At 43.9% G+C, this 12,827-nt stretch overlaps 1 protein-coding gene across 4 annotated transcripts in view; it reads right to left on the reverse strand.

The window, feature by feature from the left end:
- STAU2 (staufen double-stranded RNA binding protein 2) overlaps positions 1 to 12,827 on the reverse strand; it is a 271,721-nt gene that overhangs the window by 221,560 nt on the left and 37,334 nt on the right. For 2 of the 4 annotated variants that reach the window (XM_066578584.1, XM_066578582.1), the window contains exons 4-5: positions 9,595 to 9,754; positions 9,365 to 9,418 (exon numbers count right to left, since the gene is read on the reverse strand). In XM_066578584.1, the coding sequence (XP_066434681.1) occupies positions 9,365 to 9,418; positions 9,595 to 9,754 (214 nt within the window). The remainder of the gene's footprint in view (positions 1 to 9,364; positions 9,419 to 9,594; positions 9,755 to 12,827) is intronic. The other 2 variants (XM_066578585.1, XM_066578583.1) reach the window with 1 other exon arrangement.

Below are 12,827 nucleotides of genomic sequence, written 5' to 3' on the forward strand. Positions count from 1 at the left end.
TGTAAGCACAAGAACGATAATCGTTGGGACGACTGCCGGAAGCTTAAGTTCCCAAGAAGTCATCCAGTGTAATGGGAACCTTAGCCAAAGAGGTTTACAGAAGCTAAAAGTATTCCAAAGTGCACCAAAGTTTCTAAAGAGGAATACGGAGGAACTTTTGGTCACTGCAAATGGCCAAAAAAGTGACCCTCTGGTCCGGCACAAACAAAGGTGGCCTAACGGCTTCTCAGTATGCATCGGTAGTCTAAGACCCTACATGCTACTCCTAGTGGCCGGCACTGCTCACATGGTCAGCACTGGTCAATCAAAGCAGGTGTAGTGTTGTAGACTAATGATGTCTACTAAAGCACAGCATGCATCAGGTAGTCAGAGAAGCTGTTGGGCCATTTTTTTGTCCAGACCCAGAGGATCGCTTTGATAGAGATGAAACCCTCACTTTTGTTCTATCATAAACTAATTAATGATCTCAACTTGAAACATCTTCACTTGAGAATTAATTCTTTGTGACGTCAGCCTCTTATTTCCATCGGTTATGCTTATTCCTGACCTCCTCTCTCTCTAGGAACAACTTAAAATGACCTTCTGGTTTCAGGACAAATTTCCGCCCAGAGACCGGTGGGTTGGGTATATAGCCTGACGCTGTTCTTCTCTGATGTGCCTTCGACCCTTTGGTTCAGGATCCTGCAATTTTTTAGCAACCCGTAGCACTGCTCTGATTGGCCAGCAGTGACCAATCCGAGAGCAGCTACAGAGCACTGGTAGTCTAACACTAGCAATGTACTGTGGGTATTAGGTAGTCTGAAGCCATCTTGGATGGCTGAAAACATGGCCTAGAATCATGAGATTGGAGAGGAATCGGCACAGGCGGCCAAGAGCAGGTAGTAAAACTGCCTCCTTCGATCGTAGGATAACGTCTTGTCCAGAAATCAGAAGGCCGCTTTAAGTCAGAGTAGTCATTGGAGGGCATATAAGCAGCAAAAAAAATCCAGAGTAAATCTGAAACGAGTCTAAAAATCAGCAAGATCTGCAGCTGAAAAATCCACTCCACTTGAAAGGAGTTTCATTAAACCGTATTACCACGTACTGCAGTGTACTCGAGGGGATTCTGCACCGAAAATCCACCCCCAAAAACTTACCCCGTCTGAGTGCGGCCCGAAAGCCCTTTCACACGGGACGATTATTGCTCAGATAATCTCTAGATTGCGGAAATGTGGATGATAATCGTTCGCTGTAAACGCTTGCAGCGACTGAACAAACACTAATTCGTTCGCTTATCGTTCGTTGTTTAGGTTCCGCAGGCATAAAAACAGGACAATCGACCTGCGTAGGCAGGCAGTCATTTACACGCGTGAACAGAGGCAGGCAACCGAAACGATCCGTGGCACACTGCGCCTCCATTCACTGTGCGAATACCACTGGGATGACTATTGGGCAAGGGAATCGTCCCATGTAAAAGGGCTCCTATTTCTGAGAGTTTAGCACTCCTCACCACTGATAAAGCAACGCCAAATGCTGGCATGGGCCGTAGGATCGCTGCGGCCGAAACTAAAAGTAAAATGCGGCAAAGCGCAGTGATAACTCGCAGCGCTTCCCGCAGTGCCTGTTGTGAGGGAGGCCGTCATTGTATTTTCCCCTTGATTCCATTTTGACTTATACTGCCATTAAAACGAAGAAATATATAAGAAAATCTTTTAAAGTGCCCCAGGAGATCAGCCATGTCCCCCACCGCCTGCTCACAAGTCTAGCAGTAAAGCAAGCGGCTCCCCCTACTGCCCTGTTTACAGCAAGACACAAAAATTGCTAAAGGCTACGGACAAAAAGTTTTTCCATTGAAATGCGTATCCAAATCATTTTCACAATTGGATTTAATCCCAAAGTTTGCAGAGTTTGTTTCCTGCGGCTTATTGTTAGTTGTGCGCGGAGCTGCACTTTTTATTGGGGTACATACAACATATGACAGGTTTTGGTTTTCTTTGGGAGGGGGAAGGGGTGTGAAAAGAACACATCAACCAATCCTGGCAGTTCAACAGTGTTCACTATGCAGGATAAATAACTTTTTTTTTTGTGGGTTGGTACGATTACAGCAATATAAAATTATTTTTTTATGTTATTCCACTTTTGCGCAATAAAACCCCTTTTTCTTTTTGGCATCGCTGCAGAAAAGGACCCATAACTTTTTGATTTTTCTATTAACACTGTTTTAGTAGAAAACGACACAGTTTTCACCGGTATCATTTAAGGGTACATATGACTTTTTTGATTACCCTCATTTGGGTTTTTTTTTTACATTTTAAATAGTGCTTGCAATGCAGGATAGAAAGTATGTTCAATTTACGGTCCGAGTCGATGCAAGACTTTTTTTTTTTTAATATCATCAACTCGTATACTCAGGAACTGCCGTTAAAACAGAGATGTATGATGGATTCGATGTATCACATAAAACCACAGGGTTTTATTATCAGCTTATAAAACAAATATAATACAGCTCACATTAAACCCGCAGGGCCCTTTGCAGGTATAACTATAGTCCACTGTGGTATCGCTATGGGTATGCTGGAACTGCAGAGAAAAGTTTCTTTCTACATAAAGTTCTCTTTCAAATTGCGCTTGCATTTTTTTTTTTTTTATAAACAGTTTACTTTTTTGTTATTATTTTTGTCATCCCTATGGGTAGTATGTTACTTCCTCAACTTCGGGTCTTATACTATGGGCCTGGGAGTTGGAGGATTTTGTGCAGATTCCTACCGTAGCATTACACTTTTTTGGGACAGGAGCGCTTAGGAGTTGTTTCTGGGGTTTGTTGGAGCCATTCCCCCAGTTTAGGAGTTACAACCCTAAAGGCTGCCTGCAGACAGCCGGATTGCTTGCCCGCTCCTGCGCCTCCTCAGCTCTGCCGCACAGCCAGCGCATGCGCAGAGCGGAGCCGGCGCGTCACTAGGGAGGTTTCTATGCGGGCTTCTGCGAGACCCGCACAGAAATAGAACATGCCGCGATTTGTTTTCTGCGCGTGTCTTAAGGCGGACAAATCGCGGCTGTGTGCATAGGATTGCATTATGTAATGCAATCCTATGGCAACGGGCTCGGGCGGAAATCCTGCGGGAAATCCCACCGCGGAATTTCCACCCGTCTGCAGGAGGCCTAAGTGCTCCTACCACCACTAGAACCACTTTGGTCTTCGCTTTGCACATCCTCTCTAGTTTTTCTTTCAGGCCCTGGTACTTCTGCAGCTTCTCATGCTCCTTCCTGCTGTCACTTGGTACCAGTACATCACCACTGCTGTCTACCAGCCATATATATGAAATGTGTGCACAGAGGAAGGGTTTTTCATTTTAAGCCCTTCCACTACCCTTTTGTACGCCCAAGCAGGGAAACTGGACCTATAATCTTATGATCAGATAATACACTGCAGTACGCCTGCACTGCAGTGTATTATATCTTTTCATTCACAATTCCGGTCTTAGCAACACATTGCCCCTTCATAATTGGATGGCGGAGTGAGAATCAATGACATCATACAGGGAGCTCCCTACTTCTGTTAACTGCTTATGTGCCATGATCAGCAGCTTGTAAGAAAATCATCTCTGGTCCCTGCAGTTGCAGTAGGACCCCGGCTGTCAGTTATAGCTGGCTCCCTCTGCAGATGGCCTACACTATATATATGCTCTACATGTACATAGTTTTGTGCAAACTACTTCTCTCCCGTGACCTATATGTACAGCATGGGAGTGAATGGGTTAAGGATTAGTCACAAATACAAGAAACAAAACATTTTCACGTGATAATTACACACCAAAAATGAATACAAAACAGCATATTTATAGAAGGTTTAGGTCTTGCCACAGGAAAAATGCACGGAGTGAAGGAGTTTCTGCGTAAATTATACATAAATCTGTTGGTCTGGGGCTGCCACACCTCCTCGCTACAAGAACGGTTAACGGTTGGAAAAAAGTGTCATGGCTGACGCAAAAGAGATGACACGTTTTTCGCAAATACCCACTTCTAAAAAAAAAAGCAACTTTTTTTACACCTGAAACTGGTGTAAAAAGCTTTATAAATGTATAAATGTGCTCTGCGGTTCCACATTACACTCTGGGGTAGATTTAGGAACACTGTGTAGAAGAGAAATGGTCTGTGTTGCTCATAGCAACCAATCACAACTGAGTTTTCATTTTCAAGAACAGAATAAGAAATTAAATCTGCTCTGTAACTGGTGGCGATGGGCAACAAAGTTATTGTTTTAGGCAGTATCATAAGTCTCCCCTTTAAGGCCCACTTCCACGCAACGATTAACGCTCAAAAGCCATCGTCTGAGCAATAATCGTTGTGTGTAAATGCTCCCATCTTTCACTCTTCGACTGAATGATGATTTTTAGGTGAGCATAAAATCCATTGTTCAGCTGTAGAGAAGATAACACAAACCGCATGCCGTGTTTGCTATCCATGGTGCTGTATTCTCCACACGAGCACTGATAACATTGTATTCAGCTTGCAGCCCCTCAGCAGAACAAAGGAGCTGAATGCAGAGAACAGACCACCTGCTGTTCTCTGCTTACAGGTCCCAGAGGCTCATTTACATGCAAATGAAGTTGATAAGCTGCTAATGGACATTAGTGTCCATTAGCAGTTTACGCAAAACAATCGCTCAAAACCTATCTCTTGAATGATTATCTTTTCGTGTAAATGGGCCTTTAGTCTTTATAATGCTCTCTGTGTGCCACGGGACAAGGCCTGTGTGGTGCACAAAATATTTTCCAGAAAAAAAAAAAAGGAACAAAAAACACAAAAGCAGAAATAAGGTTACAGTATAACAATTACCACTCCTTTTGGAGCTTCCATCATATATTTTCACTAAAATCCAGGACGAAATAACACTGCATACAGCGCTACTACGCCAGGAAAATGCCAGGGTGCATAGCCAAGTGATCCATCCGATGCCATTCATATCCGGCACTTCTGGTTTTACCATTATTTAGATTCTGATAGTCGAACAACAGAATCGAACAGTGCAAGTGTGAACGAGCTCCTAGTCCATCTCCACGGGTAAAAGTTGACCTACTCAGGTTAAGTCCCATTTCACACTATTGTTTCGCCTCCGTTCAGCTTTTCCGTCTCTCTGTTCAGTTTCTGGAGCAGAGAGAAACGGAATTAGAACATTTTTTCCCACCGATTTCCATGGGTTTTAAAAAAAGTGAAAGGAGTTGTCCGACTTAGCTTTTTATAGTTTTTTTTAGATGAGGGCCCAAAACTATATAGAAGCTAAGACCTTATCATAGTGCTGGAGTACTCCGGTACCACGGCATCTAACTGATCACGTCTCCGGGTTTCCTAGCCTTCTGAGGTAAACGGGTCACGTGGTTTTCTGATGTAGAAGCCTTGTCAGGGCCTCCTATTGGCTGTAAATAACCACGTGACCGCTGCAACCAAACAGAAGACCGGAGGATTGGAGATGCCTAAGGGGGAGCGGCGTGGTAGTTAGCGTTGTGTTTTTTTTATTTTTATATGGGATTCATTCCTCCTCCACCACCAATGTGTACTCAGAAAATACTAGGAAAACCCCTTCAGGCTATGGCATTTAGGCTGGATTCACTTTCCATGGGTGCACCCAGCATTTCCACCTGGCATCCGTTGACTGTACATACGCCACAAAAGTTTCTTTTAAGCATACATTTGGCACTTAAAGGGGTTGTCCCGCGAAACAAAGTTGGGGTATACACTTCTGTATGGCCATATTAATGCACTTTGTAATGTACATTGTGCATTAATTATGAGCCATACAGAAGTTATTCACTTACCTGTTCCGTTGCTAGCGTCCTCGTCTCCATGGTGCCGTCTAATTTTCAGCGTCTAATCGCCCGATTAGACGCGCTTGCGCAGTCAGGTCTTCTCCGTGTTGAATGGGGCTGCTCGTGCTGGAGAGCTGCTCCTCGTAGCTCTGCCCCGTCACGTGTGCCGATTCCAGCCAATCAGGAGGCTGGAATCGGCAATGGATCGCACAGAAGACCTGCGGTCCACCGAGGGTGAAGATCCCGGCGGCCATCTTCGCAAGGTAAGTAAGAAGTCACCGGAGCGCGGGGATTCGGGTAAGTACTATCCGTTTTTTTTTTTTCAACACCTGCATCGGGTTTGTCTCGCGCCGAACGGGGGGGCTATTGAAAAAAAAACAAAAAAAAAAAAACTGTTTCGGCGTGGGACAACCCCTTTAAACCTTTTTGTAACAACTGAACTGGAAAGTGCACTTGACGGGTCCTTCTAATACGAGGGCATTAGGCAAAAACATATCCATTGCCCATTCATGCCAGAATCAATGATAAATGTCTGCAACGGTTTAACTCTGAGTTGCATACCTCCCGGCTATGTAGCGTACGCACTGGGAGGTTTCCCGCTAGTAGACACATGTATCAGTAGGATGCTGTGCACACCACACTTACTGAATGCCATTTCAGGTTACCTTAACGGGGTTCGCCAGAATTAGCAAAAAACATGGACGCTTTCTTTTAGAAGCCGCGCCGCATCGGTCCGTGAGTTGTCCGGTAGTTCGGCTCTACTGAAATGAAGTGGCTTGGTTGCAATTCCACACACAACCAACGGACCGGAGAGGCACTATTCATGGAAGAAAGAAAGCAGCCAAGTTTTGCAGATTCTGGACAACTTAAATTTTTCGTGTGACAAAGCGATTTAAAAAAAAAAAAAAAAAAAGAAAAACTAGCAATTCCAGCAATCAATAAAAACATAAGACAACCTGTTAGCTATCCTAATAAATAACTGCATTTCACAGAATGCTGAAGCGGCTTCTCTTAGAGATCTATGATGAGAACGTCCACTGTTACACCCCTGGACATATATGAATTACCTACAGGACAATCCCATTCTCCATGTTATTAGGAGGTGCGCCTACACAGTCTAACACCCTCAGCACCGACTGGACAGTATCATTGTGTGCAGTAAGGAGAACGGTAACGCCCACTTGTCACTTCATTCATACATATCCAGGAGGAATAATAGAGAAATGAGACAACACAGAGTTCTAAGGAAAGCTGTTCCAGCATTGTTCTGTACCAAGACAGACATACCAAGAAGAACTGATAAATCCTCTTTAAAGACCGGCCGTTTCTTACATTTTTTTTATCCCTGCTTTTCGAGAGTTACAACAACTTTTTCTGTCAAAATAGATGAACGAGGGCTTGAATGTTTTGTGAAACGAGCCATATTTAATAGTATAATTTACTGTACCATATAAATGTACTAAAAAACATGTTCTGACACCTTTTTTTTTTTTTATTTTCCCAAGGATGAAACTGTGCGGGCTCGGTTCTTTGCAGGGCAACCTGCAGTTTTCTTCTGGTATCATTTTAGGTTATATACGACTTTTTTGATCACTTTTTAGTCAATTTCTTTTAGGAGATGGTGTGCCTAAAAGAAATCAATTTTTTATCATGTTCACCATGTGGGATAAATAAGGATATACCAGGATAGGTCATAAATAGAGATGAGCGAGCACCCAAATGCTCGGGTCCGCGTTATTCGAGTCGAGCTTTTCATAAAATCGAGAGTTCTACTTGAGTAACGAACCCCATTGACTACAATGGGAGACTTGAGCATTTTTGTTTGTGGAAGCAGGGTCCCGAGCTTTTTTTTTTATTCTCTTGGTTCGCCTCTCCCTCTTTCCCTTCCCCTTCCCCCTCCCCCTCCCCTTCCTGCCAGACAAAAAAAATTTTCAAATGACGCCCACTGCGTCGCGGCAGGGAGGGGCAAAACAGGCACGTCACAGCAGGGAGGAGCCAAAAGCTGGGGCAGGGTCGAACGCGTTTTGATGCTCGTTCAAGTACCGAGCACCATCGAGTACGCTAATACTCGAACGAGTATCAAGCTCGGAAGAGTACGTTAGCTCAACTCTAGTCATAAATAGTTGCTCGGCTGAGGTCAGTCACTTGGGACTCCGACTGTTCAGCTGAGCGGGCGCATGCCGTCAGCACCGCAAAAAATACAGAGTTCGAAGTGAAGTCTCCACACCGGCCACTAAAGAGAGGTCAGCGCAGAGATTTCCACTGCTTCGGCTCCGACCTCTGTGTAATTGCGGTGCTGACACGATAGCTCACCAGTAGTATTCTTCCTGGAAAACCCCTTTAACTTCACAAAAACTTGACTGCATGCACTGCAATACTTCTGTGAAACAGTATATGGTGCATTTCATTAGTAAGCCCCACAAACAGGGCTTAATAGAACGCAATACATGGCAGCCCTTCACTAGGCTCCAAGCTGCCATGTGAACCCATCGGCCCCCCACAATTGTGTTGACAGGGGAAGCGGGAGGTCCCGCTGGCTGCTTAGACAATTTGTTAACTTTGACGGCCATGATTGGAGCCAACTCGATCGCTGCCGTTGCAGGTAAGTGTCAGCTGTTAGAAACGGCCTGCACCCACTGGGTATGGAGCGGGATCTGCTCCCCAACACACTCCATAACCTACTGGACATTTACGGTTGATGGCCTTCTACAGTTTAAAAGACCAATTCTCCCTTAGAATATAAATAATTTATCTTAATTTAAGCCTTTTTTTGGTTTAAGCGCCATACATTTTCTCGGAGGACTGGTTGAGGTCGTTGCACGACTCAGGGATTGAAAGTCATGCATCCCATTTTCAGACTCTGCACTAGGCAAAACACACACTTCTGCCTAGTTCAAGGATTCATCCTCCTAGTCTCATATTGCTGCATAATGAGGCACACCTGCGATTTGGGACTTTGGGAAGCAGGGAGACAATGCCAACATGTTGCGGCAGCTTGACTGGATGTTACCCAGCTTTCTCAGAAGCCTATAAACTTAAGGCTCATTTACACGCAAAAGACAATCTTTCAAACGACTGAAAGATTAACAGTTTATCGATCATTTTGCATTATGTACTAATGGGCACTAATGCCCTTTAGTACTTTAGCAGCTTCATTTGCATGCAAATGAGCCTCCGGGAGCTGCTTGCAGAACTCAGCAGGTGGTCTGAGCTCTGCAATCAGCTCCTTTGTTCTCACAGGGGTTGTCACAGGCTGACTGCATTAATACAACATAATCGGTCACTCCCGTGGAGAACACAGCGTGCGGTCTGAACAATGGTTTTTAAACTCACCTAAAAATCATCGTCCAGCCGAAATGTGCACGATGGTAGCTTTTATACGCAACGATTATCGCTCATATGCCATCGTTTTAACGACATTTGAGCGCTAATTGTGTGTAAATGGGCCTTTAGACATTGTAGAATAATAGTTTTTTGGGTTTTTTCCTACAGTTCTTTATGTGCTTCTCTAAGACAGCATTAGCATATACTATTGCAAGATGACAGAAAGGTGATCCCATAGCAAACCAAGTTCTATTTACCTTTAGCAGAGAGTCTTGCTGAAGAATATTTAATTCGATGCAGATGAGCAGCTTCTGTGTAGCGGCAGATAAAAACAATTACCATCGATCCTTACTAAATGATAGAATCAGCTTATATTCTTCAACTACGTATTGGTCAGGTCACATATATGCTATGCCCCATCAAGTATTTTAACCGGTTTAATGTACTGACGGACAAGAAGTTCTAGAACGAGTCAAGACATACTTACTTGGGTTATTGTTGATAACGTTTTTAATCTGTCTTGCAGCAGGCTTAGGGAGGGTTGTCTCAGATAATGCTAGACTCGCTGCAGCATGTTGCGCCTTCTTAATGCTAGTGCTCTCAGCTTCCCAAGATTGATCGCCTAGTGTCAGCTGAACAGTAAATAACTTAGGTGAAAAGAAAGAAAAATAAGTAAAACCACCACACTGCTAATAAACAAGTGTAATAAAAATCAGTAATGAATGGCAAATTGATCAAAAGATAACAGTCATTTAAAAGGAACTGATCTGGAGTGGATTGGGCTTCAAGGATCCCACTGATTGCCAGACCAAAGGGCCAATGGGAACTCAGCTTTTTCTGCTTATCCTAGGCAGGAATAGCCATGTATCATGGAATGGTGGAGTTGGAAGGGACCTCTAGGGTCACCGGGTCCGACCCCATGTAGCATCCACTGGTGTCATGTAGCATAAAGGCAGCAGATAGGACATGAGGTGCAGGCAAGTGATGATAAAGAACATGCGACTCTTACCACTTTACTAGTTCCTGTCCAAGAATAGATTTGCACTGGAGAATAATGAACAGGATGACAGCACTCTAAATGCAAGGATCATTTTTTATTGCATTTATTCACAAGGGTAAGAAAAACAACGTTTCAACTCCACATGGGTCATTTGCAAACAAAATAGAGCCAACGTGGGGTTTAAACATTGCTGCTTGGGATTACAAGAATTCTTCATTTGGAGTGATGCAATCCTTCCCATTATTTGTATCTGTGGTCCAGTGAATCAGGACATCTGTACTCTATGAATCACTGAGGGACCGGGTTACTGAGTTTCACTCTCTGGAATATTTAAACAGACAAACTAAGTGGCTCCTACAGGCGCCGCTCACAAAGCAGACCGACACCGCTTCTCAAACTAAATAATAAAATAGCTTTCCTTTTTAACTTAAACAATTGAAGAAAAAAAAAAAACAGGTTTCAACTCTGGAATGGAGTCTTCCTCAGGCATCCCCAAGGTAGACTCCATTCCGGAGTTGAAATGAGTAGCCCTGTTTTTCGTTTGAGAACACGTGCCAGCCTGCTTTGTGAGCGGCGCCTGTAGTAGCCACTTGCGTTTGGTTGGATCTTCAACCTGGTTTGGAGTATATCGAAGACGAATTGGTTCTTATAGTTGCTTTATCCAAATGCTTTTATGTTGTGCCCATATTTAGTGCAACTCTGTCAGGTGAACGCAACAATCATTTACGTTGTATATGCATAAAGGATGCATTGTAGTGACATTTGACCAACAGGGTCTTAGACGCTGAACATGTAGCTTTGTCAGAAGTAACCTTTGTAATGTTTTACTAAGAGAGAAGTATTACACATGCTGTAGACTTTGAATTGTTGACTTTTTGGGGGATGCTACACTATATAAACTCAACCATTGTAACAATAAAACAGAAAAGCTTGGAAACATCACTTGAGTGTTTATCATTGTTCTCTTCTCTGATTCTTCGAATAATTATTAGGCATACCTGATTGATAAGGCTGTGATACCTCTTAAGGCGATTTTACACAGCAAAAATAAATCTTTCAAAGGACTGAGAGATTGAAAAATGTAGCGATCAGTTGGCATAAAGTGTTAATGGCCATTAATAATTTATAATCTTCATTTACATGTAAAAGGACCTGCACAAGTTGTTTGCAGAGCTCAGCGTGTGTTTAAACACACTCCCCGCTGTGCAAACAGCTGTGGACACATTCAATTGTTCTCCTCGTGCTAGGGTAAACATGCCGCGGGGAGAACATACTGCAGTCTATTGAAAGAGGAGCAAAATACAACCAAATGGAATGTATTTGCTCAGTTTTTCAGCAGCTAAACAATGGATTTTAAATTAATCAAAATCCATAGTTCAAACTTAAAGATCACAATGCCCGCGTTTACATGTAATGATTATCGCTCATTTTCAGCCGTTTGGACGAATTTTGAGCGATAATCATTGGGTGTAAAAAGGCCTTTAAGGTATCAAACTAAAGTAGGTGATTAATTTAACCTGCATTAGTGGACATAATTCATGGCGGCAATTGGCAGGGGGATGGGCTGCCAGTTGAAAGGTACTTTCACAGTTAGTCTTCAGTGTATATTTACCATAGGCACTGGGAAAGCTCCCCTAGCATACAGTAAATGGATTCAAAGATCCCGATTCAACCAACGAAGTTTCGGCCAGAGCTGCCGTTTTATTACTGCATGAAATGGCGCAGCCTATGGGTATGGGTCCCAGGATTCCGTCAGAAACCTTGGACGCACACTGCAGTAGCAGCCAGAGATGTGTCAACTTGCATATTTTAGGACTAGTTTCATCCTGTGGCATGAATCCGGTAAACATATTGCTTTCTTGGAATGCTTTAGGAGGCAGGCTCTTCTATGGATAGTTTGCCCTTAGATTGGTAAAGTTTCCGGCTGGCCAACGTCCCATACTGCTGTGAGCATCCATTTGAACCTATAAGTTATTCCCTACTTCTGCTCCCTCTCCCCTCTCACAGCATGTAGTTTCAAAGTAACACCAGAAATAGACAAGTTGCAGCTGCAACCCCCTCCTCCGTCCCACACCCCTTCTGTCTCCTGTATGACTACAGGTGGAATTTCTTAGTGACTTAAAGGGGTTGTCTCGCAAAATCAAGTGGGGTTATACACTTCTGTATGGCCATATTAATGCACTTTGTAATATACATCGTGCATTAAATATGAGCCATACAGAAGTTATTCACTTACCTGCTCCGTTGCTAGCGTCCCCGTCGCCATGGAGCCGTCTAATTTCGGTGTCTTCTTGCTTTTTTAGACACGCTTGCGCAGATGGGTCTTCTCCCTTCGGCTCCGCTCGGCAGCATCGGCGTTTTGGCTCCGCCCCTTGTACGCGTCATCGCGTAGCTCCGCCCCATGACGTGTTCCGGTTCCAGCCTCCTGATTGGCTGGAATCGGCACGTGACGGGGGCGGAGCTACGCGATGACGCGTACAAGGGGCGGAGCCAAAACACCGATGCTGCCGAGCCGAAGGGAGAAGATCCATCTGCGCAAGCGCGTCTAAAAAAGCAAGAAGACATCAGAATTAGACGGATCCATAGAGATGGGCACACTAGCAACGGAGCAGGTAAGTGAATAACTTCTGTATGGCTCATATTTAATGCACGATGTATATTACAAAGTGCATTAAAATGGCCATACAGAAGTGTATAACCCCACTTGATTTCGCGAGACA

The sequence above is a fragment of the Eleutherodactylus coqui genome, chromosome 9 (genome assembly GCF_035609145.1).
Source record: "Eleutherodactylus coqui strain aEleCoq1 chromosome 9, aEleCoq1.hap1, whole genome shotgun sequence".
In the NCBI taxonomy this organism is placed as follows: Eukaryota; Metazoa; Chordata; class Amphibia; order Anura; family Eleutherodactylidae; genus Eleutherodactylus; species Eleutherodactylus coqui.